The following is a 17308-nucleotide window of genomic DNA, read 5'->3' as shown; positions in this document are numbered from 1 at the left end:
ACTGGTGTGCAGCATTTGAAATCCGAAATAGCTACATTTAGCTAGAATGGCTTGTTCGGTTGTGTTTCATTATAAAGGGAATGTTTTTCTCAAACAGGAGATCTGTCTTGACATTTTTACACATCCCTGGTGCTTTGAAAAGGAAATTTAGGTAAGAGACACACTGTGTCTAGATCTCAAATATCCTGTGGTTCGAAGAGACTTTGTGTTGCGCTAAAGTGTTAAAGGTTTTGAACAAGCAGGAGAACATTCAATTAGAAGCTGCCTGTGGTTTGTTGGGTATAAAAGTACAGCTGTGTTACACCAGTGGGCTAAACGTCAAATGCTGGATTTCTTTTGTTAATTCATGTTGATGACAACATTGCTCACTTGGATATCTTTTTTGTGAGATTATGTACTAAAAATTTATGGAGAGGATAGAATCAAATAGTCAGTAGAAGAAATGTAAGAATAAGATTGCCTTTGTGACCTGAATTTGCTTCCTTTATTCATCTGCATTCTAATACAGTCCTTATTTATATGATCAGTTTCTTTTCTCAAGATGCTACTGCATTCATTTCACAGGGGAGATCTGTCTATAGGATTGAATAAGGGAGCTGTCTGCAGGACCATACCCTTGGCTGTTGGAGAGGCTGGAAAGGTTATGACGAGTCGGTTGAGTGATTGCAGAGACAAGAAGGATAAGTCTCATGGTTACAGCAATTGAGTTCTGACAGGTTCTTCTTCTGAACCTAGTTTCACCACTTCAAGTGCATGTTCCACAGGCAGTCACTAATTCAAGGTTTTTGCCAGCAACCAGCTTAAGTACTGTTAGTCAATTTTAATGTATTTCCCTAGGCTTTTAAAGAACTAAAAACCTGACATAGAAATTGTATGTTGTAAGTCATGCCCAAACCCTTCATGGTTCATTAGCATGACTGAACAGGTTGGATACACTGCATAATCCTTTGTCATGTTAGCCAGGAGAGGAGCTGAAAGCAGTACTGTGTTGTGATCTTCTGTGTGTGCCAGCAGAAGTAGCAGGGGAGTACTCTTGCTTGGTTTGCACAGGACTGAAGAATTAAGAGACCTGAAAATCTGTGCTTCTGTTTTAGCATCGGGCTTAGGCAGTTGCAGGTCCCTTTGACACCTCCACACCTTTTACCTCTCATTTTTTCAAAGTCACCATTCTTGCACCCTAACCTGCCTCAGCTTTGCTTTGCATGCTAGTCCAAACCTCCAAGTTCTGGTCTAATTCCAGTCATTCCTCTCTCCTGGTCTTTCTTCCTGGACTTTTATCTGAGCTATTATCTCTTCCCCTGCCACATCTTCTTGTTCACTTCTCTTCCCTAGCTCTTTGTCCCAGGCTTTTCACCCTGTGAATCCTTCACTGTCTTCTCATCCAGTCTGTGCTGTTTCATCATTTTGTACTGCGTGCTTTCTCTTGATAGACACTTAGTTGCTGGTTCCCTCATTAGGGTCCCACTCTACCCTGACGCCTTTTGGGGCAAATGGCTTCCCTCTTCTCCAGAATATAGATTCACTAGCAGGGTCCAAGAGAATAGAGACAGGACATATTGAATGTGTCTCTCCATACTTAATTTCTGTAGTGCCTACTGTGTTTAAAAAAAAAATCTGCAAAAAGTCCTGTTCACCATCTCCTGCTCGAGGGTGCTCGACTGGCTTGTGAGACTGGCTCAGAGTCAAACCTGTCTGTGAGTAAGCTCTCTAAGGGGGTGGTAGCATGTATGGCACAGATGGCATCTTCAGAAACGTAGGTGCCAGATCTTAACAAGCTTCTGTGAGCACGTGCTAGCTGAATTTTTTTTTTTCCTTTTTTTTTACCATTTTGGTGTCTTTGCCTTGACATAGGGAAAAAAACCTACCACCAAACAAAAAACCTCTTAGTAAAAGCCTAATCTGCCTACTTGAATCTTCTTTCAAAAACATGGGACAGTTGCACCTTCTTGGCAAAGCATGAAATAAGTCATTACTTCATTAAAGCACCAAACTTCTGCAAAGGTTCAGTTTAGGGCAAGCATGTAGCATAGCATCCTGTAAGCTGAAATATATGGAATTCGGTAATGTTAAAAGCATTTAAAGTCAGAATTGTATAAGAGGTTTGAATAAAAACAGTTAAAATTTCAATTTAGAAAAGAAGTTTATTTCTGAAAAGCCTTTTGCTGATTAAAGTGATATATGTAATATAATACTGGTAATTACGGTTGTTCTGGATTAGGTTATGGTTTTTTTCCTGGAGAATCCTGTCTCTGAAGTGTTTTTGCACCCTTAGTTACAGTGTTTGCAAGGATTTCTTTGTTGTGACTCCTTCAGTCCAGCTGTATCTCAGCAGATGTGGTTACATGAGCAACCATAAATGTCTGCAGGTTTTTATTATTTCTCTCCTTGACATTGAATCTCTGCACCTCTGTACGCTGTCCTGTTATTCACACTTGTACAAACTAAGTGTGTAACTGGTGCTCTGTATTTGTAATATACTGTGCTTATTTTGCACAACATTTGGGGTAATGGAGAATTGGGGTCCTTCTTTTTGTCAGACCTCTAATGTTGCTGTGGGCTTTGTTTTCCAGTTCTGTAGAAAATGCCTTGATCTTGAGAGGGGGGTGGTCCGAATTGCATCGTTATTATGTTGTTTCTGAACAAAAGAGTTTACAGGTGAAATAGTGTTTTCCTTTTTTTTGATGAGCTCTTCCAGATGGTAATTTACTGTATCAATGCCTTCCTAGCCATATGGTTGCATACTGCATTCTGAGTATTTTTATGTACTTGAATTTTTATGTGTTTAATAGGTTTAGTAGGAAAAAGAAATACCAGTGGGAATAATAGCGTCTGAACATCCAGACTGCAGGGTGCCAGGTTACATATCTTACCCTATTTGTTACACTTCTTGAAGGCAAGCTGGTGTGCTGTGGTTAAGATGTTGTGCACAAGTGACGAGCCACTGAAAGGCTGGAGCATTACTGATTTACAGAGGCGGGGTGACTTGGGATATTCGGCAGGAAAAGGAACAGGAGTGGTAACAAACGGCAGTACTGGTAGTAAAGGCAGGAGCAGGTTCCACAGTTAGCACATTTCCCAGTGTGAGTCAGTGAATGCACAGCTTCCCAGCTAGCTATCAGGAGGAACCCAAAACTGAGTATTGCAAGAGATTCAGGGTTCATGTTTATCATGTGAAGTCATGTGATCTTACTATATCTTAAACTTGCCAACTTAGCTTCACTCTGGAGAAGATCCTTTGCTGCAGTGCTTACCAAAAAAAAAAAACAAAACAGAGGGGGGGGGAAAAAAAGCCGGAAGGAAAAATAAAGAAAATTGTGCAATGTGTGTTTATGCCTACATCATGCCGAGGAGACACTTAACAGTAAATCATCTGTGTATCCCTGAGGTAAGATACTGTTTCTGCTTTCCCTGCACAGTGCTGCTGCAGCACGGAGCTGATCCAAACATTCGGAACACCGATGGGAAATCTGCGCTGGATCTGGCAGATCCTTCAGCAAAAGCTGTGCTCACGGGTAAGATACATACATCTCTCAGCAGCGTTACCTGTAGTTCATTTTGTGTGTATAAGTTCAGCATCATAAAAGCCTTCTGCCTTTTTGGATTTTCTGTTGTATAAGGGCATTTTAAAACTGTCTTTTACCAGATTTCATATTGATGTAACTGTTGTTAATCTGCTGTACTGCTATAGGTTTGCTTATTCTACTTACGCTAATGATGTAATTTTCTGTTATAACATCATTCATTATTCACTGTGTTTCTGTGGGTTTTTTTTTCCTTTTTAATTGCTACCCAATATACAGATTGAATAGGGGCCCCCAACCCCTGCAAAAAAAGAAGAAAAAATCAGGTCAATTGTTTTAAGACCTTCACTGTTGAGCAAGCAAGGACATTTGTATAACTATAAAAGTACCTGTGATCTGAAAGACAACCTACTACCAATTGCAGAGATTAATAGTTACATTATATTTTGCTGCAGATTCACATGCTACCATTTCCTCCTTCTTCCTCATTAGTCATTTTAGGTAGAACTCTTTCTCACCCACGAATTTTTTTCCTTTTTAGGGGCTATTAGCTGCCAAACAATATGTTTCATGAAAATATTCTTACAGCTACAACTTTGGTTTTTTTATAAATTAACTGTTGTAGCATACCAGTAAGCATTAAAAGTATAATATAGTAGCCTGTCAAATCTGTATCAAGAAATGCATGGTCTTCTGTGCTGATTTTGACATCTAGGAAATAATGTTTAGAACAAAGTAATCTTGGACTTTAAAATACATACAATTAGATTTACAGAAAGGGATTCAGTAGCTGAGCTTTATTTTGAAGAAATAGCTATTTTTCGTCTTTTGCCTTTATTTCCCCTATTCTCCCTGTCTTTTTTATTGACAGCTTAATTTATAGGTTATGTGCTATGCAACACCCATATTCTTTCTTCAGATTATGTTCAGAGCACACCAGCTCCCTTCACTTTGTCAGGAACATTTCCTCATCTTTTTCCAGTGTGCTGACTGCTATACATAATTATCTACAGCTCTGCAGTGATTTGAGAGTGCCTTTGGAACAATGCACTTTAAATACATATGATTTAATTTAATTACTCAGTGTCAAATTTAAACACGTTCCTACAGTTTTAGCACTAATGTTAGCTGTGCTAAGCAGATTAATCTGACTTTTGGCTGTTAATGGGTACAGTTGTACAGATGCTGAGGATGGAAAGGGCACCAGGGAGTCAAGGTGCCTCAAAGCTGCTAATGGATATTTGGCATTTAGTTGTGGGGAACTTGGTATGCGTACAGTTTGGGGGTTCCAGGCTCTGAGCTGCTCTTCAGGCTTTGCCCAAAGATCAACTTCAGAGGATAGTAGAAGACTTAGGAAAGTCTGTGATGCTGACTTTGCATCTGCTCCACTGAGTTCTCTGGGCGCTGGATCACCACCTTGTGCTTTAGGCAATGGAGAGGGCAATGTATCATAGCAAAGAAGTGGAGATGGATTAGAAGCAGCCCTCTGAGAAGGTCCTGGCGAGTGCAGCGAGCTCCCTGTGTCCCCGGCCTCACCCCTAACGCCTTGCACACGAGCATCCAGTGACTGCAAGCTTCTGCAGCCGGTGGATGTTACCAGGTTGGGCATATAAACACACGTACACAGAGCCACTTCTGCTGCTATTTAGGTGTTTTGTTGTTCATAAAAAGAGGTAACTTTTGTATGTGTTTATTCTTCCTAGGAAGATAATCAGCTTTTGGTTTTACCAGCTTTGTCCTCAAGGTGGCTCTTGGCTACGCTAGGCTTGCTCTATGCTGTGCACCTGAGCTCCAAGCCGTGTAAACAGGGTTTGATTCAGGCTTTAGGTGCTGTATGATTCACAAAAGCTGAAAAAGCTGACACTGGATGCCATTTAAATGGGAGCTTTCTATTAAGAGCTTAATTTTTCTGGATGCTGCCCTGCATTTTAGTATCTCTGTTAGGCTTCTAGTTTCTCATGCATTTTCCATATGTTGTTACCTTCAGGTCTTGCTTCCTCCCTCTGGAAGAAGGGGGCTTAAGGGATTTCTTAGGATCTATCTGGCTTGGGATAATCTTTAGCTACAGCAATGCTTTGCAATTAGGTACATCAGGACTTAAAGGTATTACTGGATTAAGGATGAGTAGGATGTATTAACTTAATTTCCAGTATTTAATGTTGAATGTGGGATTTTAGAAATGCTCATATTTAGAGCTTTTAAAAATGGAGTAATTCTGAAAGCACAATCTGTAATTGTTACTGTATTCGCATCTTTAAACAGCATGCATGTCAAGGCTGTTCTCATGATGTTATTCTGGGTTCCTTTTTCTGTCAGTGTCTATGACCGTAATAGACTTTTCCACATTGCTGCTGTATTGATTGTTGGAGAACAAGCTTCCTCTTAGTACTTTTTTGAGCAACTATTTGCATAAGTTCATGCATTGATGTTAATCGCTTTGCGAATGAGCTGTGATTATAGTCTCTCTTTGACCTCCAACTTAGCAAAAGTGAACAGAAAACTTGTTGGTAATTGCTTAAATCTTTTCAATTTGACAAAGAATTCTGTATGTGTTTTAAAAGGGACATTCCTGCTGTGTAAAAAGCATTTGTGGTATTCTGGCAGCAAATGCTGAATCCACAATGATTTGTTGTTTTCTTGTCTCCTAGTCTAGAATAATGCATAGTATCTTTTTCTCCTGAATTACAGAAAGGATATATAATGCAGTAGTTTCTGGGATGACTTCCAGCCATTTTTGTGCAATGTTCTCTTAAAATGTGTGTTTTATAAAGAATACATAATGCAAATGATAAGGTTGATATTTTGATGAAAATGGTCTTTGAAAATTTCTTTGTAGATGAAAGTGAATTTTATAGAAATTGAACATACAGTTCCAGCTTCTTTAAAAAAAAAAAAAAAAGGTTGTATAATTGGTGAATCTGCTTTTTACTCCTTAAACAGGAAAGCAGTCTTTTTTTTCCCCTTCTGCAGGATAAGCAGCATTTGTGTGGGCCAAGCACTTCATGATTGAGAAGGTGAATATTTTTGTTTCTTCTTCCTTAGCATCCCTTATTGTTCCCAAATGAGGTTGTCAGAAAAGGATCGTCATGCTCTTTTTCTCTAGGCTGAAGTGGTAGTACAGACTCCAAAAACATATTGCATCTAAAAAACAGAGCCTTTACACACATGAGATTAATATCCTAGCTAATTTTATTTTAGTTTAATTGTCTTTGGGGTGTGTGGTTTCTGAGATGGGGACTCATCTTTGTTGCCATACATAGCACTGCGGGACTCACATCCAGAACAGGGCCTCTGGGAGCTTTTGCACTACAAGTCGTATTAGTCTTCATTATTCTCTTACGCTGCTTATTGCCTCTTTAAACATTAATATACCTTTATATCTTTCCTGTACAGTATATGAAGAGCCAACAATATTGTTAATGATTTATGGAAATGATTTATTTTGGTTTTTCACACAGTGATGCTTTTTTGCCACTTCCCCATATTATCTGCTATTTGGAAATGCCTTCTCTGTGTGAATGGTTGTTCTTTGTACTTGAGCGGTTTCTAAAGCTGTTAGCAGGCGCTGAAGGCACTTTGGATAATACATTCTTGACTGCTCCATGCCACTGTTTTGCAAGGTTGGTTTTGGTTGGTTTCAAGGATTACTCCCTTGAAACAGGTCAAGATGAAAAAAGTTTGGAAACTGCTGCATCTCCAGATTAAAGGAATATTTCTTGGGTATGAAATAATGTCTTGTTTGTTAATAGAATCAATTTTCAAAGTTAAACAAGACTCTGATCTTCCTACTTGCTATGGAAATAATGTCTTTTACAAACAAAGTGCTTAGGTCCTATTGAGCATTTCTCACTTCTGTTTTATGGATGTGAAGGACAGTTTGATAAGTGAAAGTACAGCTGGGCTAAGGTTACCAGAAGTGTTAATGAGGATTCATGTTTTCATCTATTTGTCCTGTCAACTTTTTAATTTAAGTGGGGGGAGCATAGTCCATTTATTGAAATATATTTACACAATTTTTTTAGAGTAAACTGCCATCTATGCATAATTTGCCTGCAAGGAAGGGAAAAATCTGATATTTCACTACAAAATTTTACCGAACTTTAGAGAGTAGAAAATGGATCCTAGGTACAACTCATCCATTCTAAAATTAGCAGGAAGAGAAGAAACGATTTTAGTTTGGTTTGGTTTTATTTTTACTGTGGCACCTTTTACAGCTTGACCGTCTCGAATCCCAAACTCTTTCCTTCTGGGTTGGTGGTCTTTCCTTTCAGGTACTCTTAAGATTTTGAAGGCATTCTGGATAGACACTAGCACTCCTTTTGGGAGGTGCCAACCTCCTCCCCCCTTCCTTTTATTGATCTAATTCTTACATGTAGTGTACTCTGAAATCAGTTCATTTGGACAAGGTGTAGCTTCTGTGTTTAAGAAACAGTATAATAAACATTAGTGCAAAAGGAGAAGCATTTTAGTGGTAAGGAGGGCAGGTGCTGCTAGGATGGTCTGGGCCATCCATTTATCTGGGTCATTGTCTTTTCTGATGCTGACGCCGGGGTCTCCTGCCGTAGAGAAAAGTGCAAGAAACCCAGCAGCTGAGGAATATCCTTGCCCTGCAGAAACTTTCACCTTATTTCATATAGGCTATTGGCATACGCCTTGAAGCAAGAGGCCTGAAGGACCATTTCCAGCACTTGTTTGTGCTTGGAATGTTTTTGTGATTGTTATTTGTTTAGCATTCAGGTAGGTTGTCCTAGGATAGAGTTAATTTTCTTCCTAGTAGCTGGCATAGTGCTCTGTTTTGGATTTAGTAGGAGAATAATGCTGATAACACACTGATGTTTTAGTTGTTGCTAGGTAGTGCTTACACTAGTCAAGGACTTTTTCAGCTTCCCATGATCTGCCAGGTGCACAAGAAGCTGGGAGGGGGCACAGCCAGGACAGCTGACCCAAACTGACCAAAGGGCTATTCCATACCATATGACGTCATGCTCAGTATAGAAACTGGGGGGGGTTGGCTGGGGAGCAGTGATCGCTGCCTGGGGACTGGCTGGGCATCAATCAGCGGGTGGTGAGCAATTGCATTGTGTGTCTCTTGTTTTGTATATTCTTTTATCATTATTATTATTTTTTCTTCCTCTGCTGTCCTATTAAACTGCCTTTTTCTCAACCCACAGGTTTTACTTTTTTTCTGATTCTCTCCCCTATCCCACTGAGCAGGGAGGGTGAGCGAGTGGCTGTGTGGTGCTTAGTTGCTGACTGGGTTTAAATCACTATAGTCCTTTTTGGTGCTGTTGGGCTGTGCTGGGTTGACCGTGGCTGGATGCCAAGTGCCCACAAAAACTGCTCTTTCACTCCCCTTCACAAATGGTCAGGGGAGAGAAAATATAATGAAAAGCGTGTGGGTCAAGATAAGGACAGGGAGAGGTCATTCAGCAATTACCATCACGGGCAAAACAGACTTGACTTGAGGAAAATCAGTTTAGTTTATTGTCAACCAAAACTGAGTAGAGTAATGAGAAATAAAACCAAATCTTAAAGTACCTTCCCCCCACCCCTCCCTTATTCCCAGGCTCAACCTCACTCCCGATTTTTCTCTACCTCCTCCCCCTGAGTGGTGCAGGGGGACAGGGAATGGGGGTTGTGGTCAGTTCATCACACATCTCTGCTGCTCCTTCCTCCTCAGGGGGAGGATTCCTCACACCCTTCCCCTGCTCCAGCGTGGGGTCCCTCCCACAGGAGACAGTCCTCCACGAACTTCTCCAACGTGGGTCCTTCCCATGGCTACAATTCTTTATGAACTGCTCCAGCGTGGGTCCCTTCCACGGGGTGCAGCCCTTCAGGAGCAGACTGCGCCAGCGCGGGTCCCCCACAGGGTCACAGGTCCTGCCAGCAAACCTGCTCCAGCGTGGGCTTCCCAGCAGGTCACAGCCTCCTTTGGGCACATCCAGCTGCTCCGGCGTGGGGTCCTCCCCGGGCTGCAGGTGGATATCTGTTCCACCATGGACCTCCATGGCTGCAGGGGCACAGCTGCCTCACCATGGGCTGCACCATGGGCTGCAGGGGAATCTCTGCTCTGGCACCCAGAGCACCTCCTCCCCCTCCTTCTTCACTGACCTTGGTGTCTGCAGAGTCATTCCTCTCACATATTCTCACTCCTCACTCCAGCTGCAGTTTGGGTCCCTTTTTTTTTTTTGGTGGTTTTTTTTTCCTCTCCTTCTTAAATATGTTCTCACAGAGGTGCTACCGCCACCACTGATAGGCTCAGCCTTGGCCAGCAGCGGGTCTGTCTTGAGCCAGCTGACATGGGCTCTATCGGGCATAGGGGAAGCTTCCTGCAGAAGCCACCCCTGTAGTCCCCCCACTACCAAAACCTTGCCACGCAAACCCAATACATAGGTCTGTTCTCCTCATTTTTACCAAGGCCTTCTCAGGAGGAAACAAGACATCTGCTCTAGTTCACTGGTATGGGTGTCATGTGATGCTTTTATGTTGGGAGTCCATGGTGATACTTTACATCTACCCTCTGGAGAATTATGAGGAATATCAGCTTTCCTTCAGAAATGCTGGGGCATTGTTCATCCAGTCTTTGGAAAGATGTGGGCAAAATGTACGTGGGGCACAGACCTAATGTAAAGTCTACCATTTGGGTGGCCCTCATCTAGGAGCTCTAACTATATGGCTATGTAAATCTTGTCTCCTGTTTTTAGAGAGTATTATAATTGTGGCTATCTTGTTATATTTGTAAATATATAATTTAAAAAAATCTCATTCAGTGTGTGGTCTAGTTCCCACTTTCCTCTTTGAAGGAAATGCATCGGTTACTTGGGAGGCCAGGAGGGAAATGCCTTCCTTTCTCAGTTCTGATGTGGTCACGTTTCAGTTTCATTTCACATTTCCTTGTTTTCACATTGAGAGGAAAGAGGAAGGAACAGTCCTCTTGTTCTAGATGCCATACTTTGTGTGCACTTCTGTTTCCTCCTCGAGAAGAGCAGTCCTTTTTCTTTAGACTGTCTACGTACAAAGTTTCACTTCAGTGAAAATGAAGTTTCACTTCGGTGTCACTACCAGTATCGCTGATTCTTTCCACTTTCTGGCACTGCATTATTCTTTCAAGATAGCGTATCTTTATTTGAGCACTGTGCTCTGGTATAACATCCAGTTGACTTCTGTAGGGATGATTTAATAGCTTTCATGGCATTTTTTTATTCCAGGTTTTATTCAGGCTAAGTTTGTTTTTTATTACCTCTGTGATTGCAGAAGAGCTAAATGTTTTATGGGAGCCTCTAAAGGAATTCTGAATTCTTAAGTTTGTGACTTAGATTGCAGTATAATTCCAGATGATTTATATTATGCATTCAGTGTTTATTGTTTTAATTTGTCACTACTCCTTTGGTCTACCCATTTTATTGCCCATTCCCTCAGTTTGTCTTAAGTCTTTCTAATTTCTTCAGTCTTCTCTGGTAACTGAATAATTTAAATGTTTTCTTCAATGTGGTAGATTATTTAACACAAGTTCCAGTGCGTTTTATCATAAAGGAAAGAAGTTACTCCTGCTTTTAAGTGTCTGATCCTTGAAAGTACTTTGATTCTGATTCCATGACTGCATAATTTCTTTATTCTCTTACAGAAGGACTTGTGCAAGGATTTATGTGAGCCAGTGTCTATGTTCTGCTGTCTAAGTTTTCTGTTTCCATGCCTTGACGTGCTTGGATTTCTTCCTAGTGTAACTTCAGCTCTGGATGCTCTTGTTTCAAAGGGTTTAGTTTTAGGATAATGAGAGGTTCCCTTCTCTTTCCCTCTGCTCCCTGTTTTAGAGATGAGCACTATCATCCTCATCTTTTGTTTAAACTTAGTTGTGTGTCTTGAAATGGCTTCTTTGGAATCCGGCTGCCTGGCTAGATCAGACAACTTTTCCTTGTTGTTCGTATCCTCTATTTAGGCAAGGAGTTAAAAGTCTGTAGTCTGTGTAGGTGGTCAAATAAGAAGGGGCACTGGGATTCAGGATTGGCGCTTTTATGAAAAGCATGGTTTTCATTTACACCATCCCTTTTGCCAGGTTTTTCATTCTTTCAGCTTTCCTTTTTACCATGATATCCATTTAGGAATATGTAGTAAGAGCTCTTTGAATATTTTAGTAAGAGCTCTTTGAATGGAGTCAAACTCTTAACTTGTCAAAAGAACAAATTATCCTTTCAAAGCTTTCATGAAGCACCTAAGTGCAGCCTTTCAGTTCTCTGATTCTCAGCTCTGCTGTTGTATAGAGTTTTGGATGCTTTGAAAGCTTTCAGAAACCTGATGTACACAAATCTATTTAGCCTATACAACATACTGAAATTTAACAACATCAAACTCAAAAGAAGCTTTTCTTCCTAAGATTTGCTGTTATTCGCATGGACAGAATAACAAATAAGATCTTTACTTGTAAGTAAAGAGCCCAAAATGTATTTTCCATGCCCTAGGAAAGGCAATTGCAGAAATGTGTAAGAAGCATTTCTATTTCCATAGTGCATCAGAGCACTCATCTTTGTTTCTTTGCCTTGAGCACTGACCAATCTTATACTTTACTGATATTTTTTTCTTCTCTAAATGTTGATTAGATAATTTTGTTTATGTTTAGGATTTGTTTGTTGGGTTTTTTGCATAGTCTATGTTGTATGTTTCTGGTTATTATTAGCAACTTCTGCCAGTCCTGAGGCCAAATACTACTTTGATTTCTACTACATTTTTGCATTGTCCGTGGATAACTTTTCTGGAATGCTGTACCAAAATGGCCTTTTCACACTGTATACTGCATGCGGTAGTAAGCCAGGGTGCAGTGGTAAGAAATGAGTGGATGGAGAATGTTGTATGATGTAACTTCTAATTTGTTTGGTTCTGCTTGTAAGTAGGATAGCCATGCTGCAGTTGTAACTATTTTAATGTAGTTTTTGCATATTATCTTTGATTCTAATCTGTAATCTTGTTTGTAATCTAGTCCGTAAGCAAGCATAGAACTTTCTTGGAAAAAAAAAAAATACTTAGCTAGCTGGATAATCCTGCAAACAAAAGCTCCCATTGCTTTTATCTCTTGTACTGTGACTTCAAGAGCAGTCTTTCATACTTGGACTGTTTTCTTCTGAAAGTGAAGCCATGTTTGAATTTTTACAAGCACTGAGCCACTCACAACTGTGAAATCTGTGGAGACTGTGAATGTGTGGGCAAAACACTTAAGGCTATTTTTTCCAGGCTGAACAGATGAATCTGAAAGAGTGTTAATGTTGCGTAAGGAAAATATACTGACTAGGAAGTGGGAGAGGCAGACAATCTTAATTTTACCTTTTTATGCACATATTAGGACACAGACTCTGCTTCCGAGACTGCTTACTGTTCCCCACTGCCTCGTTCAGCAGGACGGATGGCTGTGCACTGGGGAGGAATCGACACTCCATAGTGAAGTACGGTGTTGTCCGTATGGCTTCTGCTTCATTTGCTGCAAAAGTTGAAAGCAGGAGTGACTGGTGCAAGACAGGAAGAAGGTTGCATACGTGGTTAAGGCAGCTAAATATTTCCTCTGGAAACAGGATTTTCTTCGTGATTCTGACCGGTGTTTCCAGTGGTCAGGAGCGTCATTCTAACATGCTGAAGAACAGTGGTGTTTTGCTGTTCTAGTTTGTTCAACTGAATAAAGATTCATTGCATGCTGCTATAAAGCACCTAGGTTTGAAGTGGCTTATGTGTCGCTTTGCTGCCTTCCAGGCAAGGAAGCACTGTCATAAAAGGTAGTGCGTGGAAGAAGTAGTAGGCTGTTTCTCCCATTCTTTCTAAACTTGGTGATACCTGCTCGTGCAGCTGGTTCTCGCTACTGCAGTCTTATCTACTCTGCCCAATGCTATCCAATATTCTGGTCCGAGTTCCAGGACGTGGGCTGTCCTTCTTAAGCTTCTTATCTTGGTCCCCCACTTCCTGCCAACACATTAACGTGTGTGCATATGTGCACTCCTTACTTGAGATCTCCATCCTCTTACTAGGCCTGTAGTTTTGTTGTTTGGTTGTCGTTGTGTCCTGTCCCGTCCCTGTCCGTGTCTGTTCCCCCCCTGCCCCCCCCCCCCCCCCCCCCCCGCCCCCACTCAACACGCTGGCTCCTAATCCTGGTTGTCTTCCAAATTCTTCATCCAGAATCCATGATCTCTTCAGCTCCTCTGTCTCGCTAGCTTCCTGAGTCTACATCCCATTCTCTTCTTCCCCCCCCCATCTACATATTCCCAGTTAGTTTCTGGTCTGACTTCCATTCTTGTTTTCTTGAGCTAGCAAAATAACTCCTTGAGAGTGCTAAATAAATGCCCAGATTTCAAAAGAATTTTAATACTGTGTAGAGATTGTGTTACGTTTCAGATAGTTAATTGTTGCAGCCTTTCAACCTCCCTCTTTTATGCCAGTCACTTGTTATTTTTCCATACTTGATTTCCACAGGAGCTATTTTTGAGTTTGAAGGAGAATGCAAACTTTGGAATTATTTTATTTTAAAGGATTTCTTTCTTTTAAAATAACTAATCTGGCCAGGTAGATGTGGCTTGAAAGGTCATCCTGGAATAATCTCAGCAAGAAGCATGGTTCTGATGCCCTACTTGCAAGCCCTTACTCAGCTGAGGTCTTCCAGTAAGAAGCTTTGTTAAACTTGAAAGTATGTGTTTAAGGAAGATTTGCTATGTGTGTATACCTAATTTAATAATATCACTAAAATAAAAAGTAAATCCATAAATTCTTCTGATTTTGGTAGGCATATGCCAGCCTAAGGGAAGGTTTCTTCTAGTACTTTCAAAGTGAAAAAGAGCTGAAAATAAGTCCTTACAAAGGCTCTTGGTTCGGTCACATTCCTACTGAGTACTGTGGCTGTGTTGGGCACTCTTTCTGTACAGAGCTGCTGCACCACTTTTGTTCTGGTGAGAGTGGGCTCGTTCTTGCCAGCTGAGAAGTGCTCCTGCCTTGCCAAGTGCTGGGCACAGGATACATCCCAAGTTCTCTATGGCACAGGGCACCTGGCTGGGTCAGAAGCTTTTTTTGTCCCTTTAATTTTATTACACATGTGCTAGATGTGATTTAAGTTCAAGGATAAGACATGAAAAAGTAGCTAATACTCCTGAAATTTAAAGGGAGTTGGGTTCCTGCATTACATTTTGTTAATGTAGATGATTAAGAGTTTTTAGGGCAACGTTTAGAAAGGAGAAATAAAATTGCTTTTTGCTTCTCGTGTTCCCTCATGAGGCATTAAATGTCTAAAAGAATTTTGGTACAAATGTATTTGAAAATGTCTTCACCTATTGTTTGTGCAACTGTTACTTCTTTGAAAACCATTGGGATAGTTCTCAAGTTCCTGTGGCTTCATTAACCTAGGATTTAAGATTGTGATTGCTCTTACTTGGTAGGAAATCTATTTTTAACGGTATGTTTGAAAATTCTTCCTTAAGGTTGTGACAGTCCTCTATGGGTTTATTTGCAGCTCTTTGAAACTTCCATGCCCCAGGTTTTGTATTGCCCTTCTGCTGACGCTGCCATTCTCGTAGCAGGGTTTGAAGTGCAGCATGTGTCTTTGTCTCGGATATCCCATTTCACCCTAGGGTGCTCAGTCATGAGCTGAACAGGGATGTGCACTGGACTCTGCTGCATTTGCTGATTCCAGAAGTTCCTATGTGCTTTCCCATTTATGCAGTAAATAAAGCAGGTGTCCTGCAATTAAGATTTGGCTTGTTGCGCCATCCTTATTCGTATACTGAATGTTGGCCATCGTTTTGCAGAGAGTGAGTCAGGGATCCTGGGAGAGGGAAAGCAGGGTGTGATCATGGCGGAATGCACATAACACACAAGTTCAGTTTAGTGTGTATGGGAAGTCATCCAGATATTGGAGGGGAATGTGTTTTCATATCAATAGACCCCTGTAGCATCACCTTTTTCAGACTTTGCCCAGCATTCTCCTTTACTCCTGTCCTTCATTTGCCTAGATGTCTTCTCGCATTTTCCCAGGCCTGTCTAATCCAAGCTTCAGTCTTCAGCAACCTACAGTTTAGACAGGTGGGCTTGGATTTTTCAGATTGGCCATACTAGGCTTTTCTTCTAATTTTGGATGATGTTCTGTCACATTTCAGGTCTCTACTCTGAAATACCTAGATGTTAAAATTTCCTCAAGAAGTTAGAAGAGGTTCTATATTTTGTTCAAAACCACAGTGTTATATATATGAGTTTTGTGGACAGCACAAACACTATTTGTCTTGTAGGTGTGGTGCAATTCTTTTAGTGTAATTTTAAAAATTAGATTGAGATAGGCAAGAAGAATTTCAGCCTGAAGGATTCAAAGTTGGCAGAATTACAATGGAAACTAGTCTTTAAATCATAATTGTTAGGTAACCTTTAGTTTCCCAGCAGCTATCAGAATTGCTACCAACTCTGTCTACGATTAGTATGTTGTAAAGAGTCATATGTCTTGGATGCAGCTTGTTTTGCTTTCATGTGCTTCCGAGCTTAGACCACCTACCTTGAAGTCTTTCGAAATGAATTTCAGGGCGTAGGGGATTTTTATAATTGTAGAAATATGTAATGGAAATGGAATTGACCTGACTTATTTGGGGTGATCTGATTCAACAAGCTCCGATGCAGTTTACATTTCATGTGGCTGCTGGTTCTTTCTTTGTTGTGCTGTACAAAACTTTCCAGAGGTGAATGAGGAGATATAAGAAGCTTATACTTAGTATCACGTAACTTAGACCATCGCTTCAGTAGGCCTGTATTGACAGGCTGAGCACTACAGGTCTGATGTGGCTAATCTTCTGTGCCTTGACACGAGTCCCGTGTCCAAACACTGAGGCCATCCACCTGACTTGTTCTGGTGAAGGGGCAGTAAATTGAGGGGAGAAGGGAAGGGGAGGAAGGTAACCTAAAGCAAATACCTGCAACCTCTTCTTTATTGGACAGGTTGCATAGAACAGCTTGAGTCTGTAAGAGACTCAGTTTTCTTTCTAGAAATATTCCAGATGTCCCTTTACAGTTGACTGTAGCACTGTTTGGAGTCTCAATGTGGAGGCTTGGTGCATATATCTCTACTTAGAGTACACTGCATGTAAAATTGAAATAGAACTGCATTGCTTCTGTTGTATTTTACATGTGCTTTTTAATTCTGGAGAAAGTTTCTGTTTTATACTGGGGGTGTGGTGTGTGGGAAGCATTTTAATTCTCATGGATTCACACACATGCACATGTATGTTTATGTTATCAGCAAAAATGAGGCAGTTCTCATATGTGCTAGGTAACGACAGTATTGTTTTTACATAGTTAGTTAACCATCAGAAGTGTTGTTTTCTGTTGCTGCATGAAGAGGCTTCTAGAATGGATGCTTCCCAGTGAATGGATATTTTACTATTACAAGTTTCTGAATACACTAGTAAGTTTCTACTAAACTAAGTAGCCATTTCAGTGGTGACTAATTCATTCAAGCTGTCACAAATAATGTATTGACTGCTAAGATTCAGGAGTCCCAGGGTTTGGAGTCTCATGAGCTTGTGTTTGTTTCATCTTTCCCTTTTCTGGGGGGAGAGGGAACAGTCTCAATGACTATTTTTTAAGAAATTATTAAATTGTTTAATTATTTAATTGTCAAAAAAAAAATCATCCTCAACTTACCTTCACTTTAAACAGAACATAGCTTAGATATGCTAAAATCCAAACAAACCAAACTTTATTTATATTCTCCCAGGAGGCTGGAGTAAGAAAGAAGAAAAACTACTTCCAAAGTGTTTGTCTTATTTACTAATTTATCACTGGAA

At 40.6% G+C, this 17308-nt stretch overlaps 1 protein-coding gene across 1 annotated transcript in view; it reads left to right on the top strand.

The window, feature by feature from the left end:
- The window catches only part of TNKS (tankyrase), a 147599-nt gene that overhangs the window by 32306 nt on the left and 97985 nt on the right, over positions 1–17308 (top strand). The window contains exon 3 of the mRNA XM_075708749.1: positions 3417–3512. Coding sequence (XP_075564864.1) covers positions 3417–3512 — 96 coding nt within the window. The remainder of the gene's footprint in view (positions 1–3416; positions 3513–17308) is intronic.

The sequence above is a fragment of the Pelecanus crispus genome, chromosome 4 (assembly GCF_030463565.1).
Source record: "Pelecanus crispus isolate bPelCri1 chromosome 4, bPelCri1.pri, whole genome shotgun sequence".
Classification (NCBI taxonomy): Eukaryota; Metazoa; Chordata; class Aves; order Pelecaniformes; family Pelecanidae; genus Pelecanus; species Pelecanus crispus.
The sequence above is the reverse complement of the archived record's forward strand: the minus strand, read 5'-3'. Positions and strand labels throughout refer to the sequence as shown.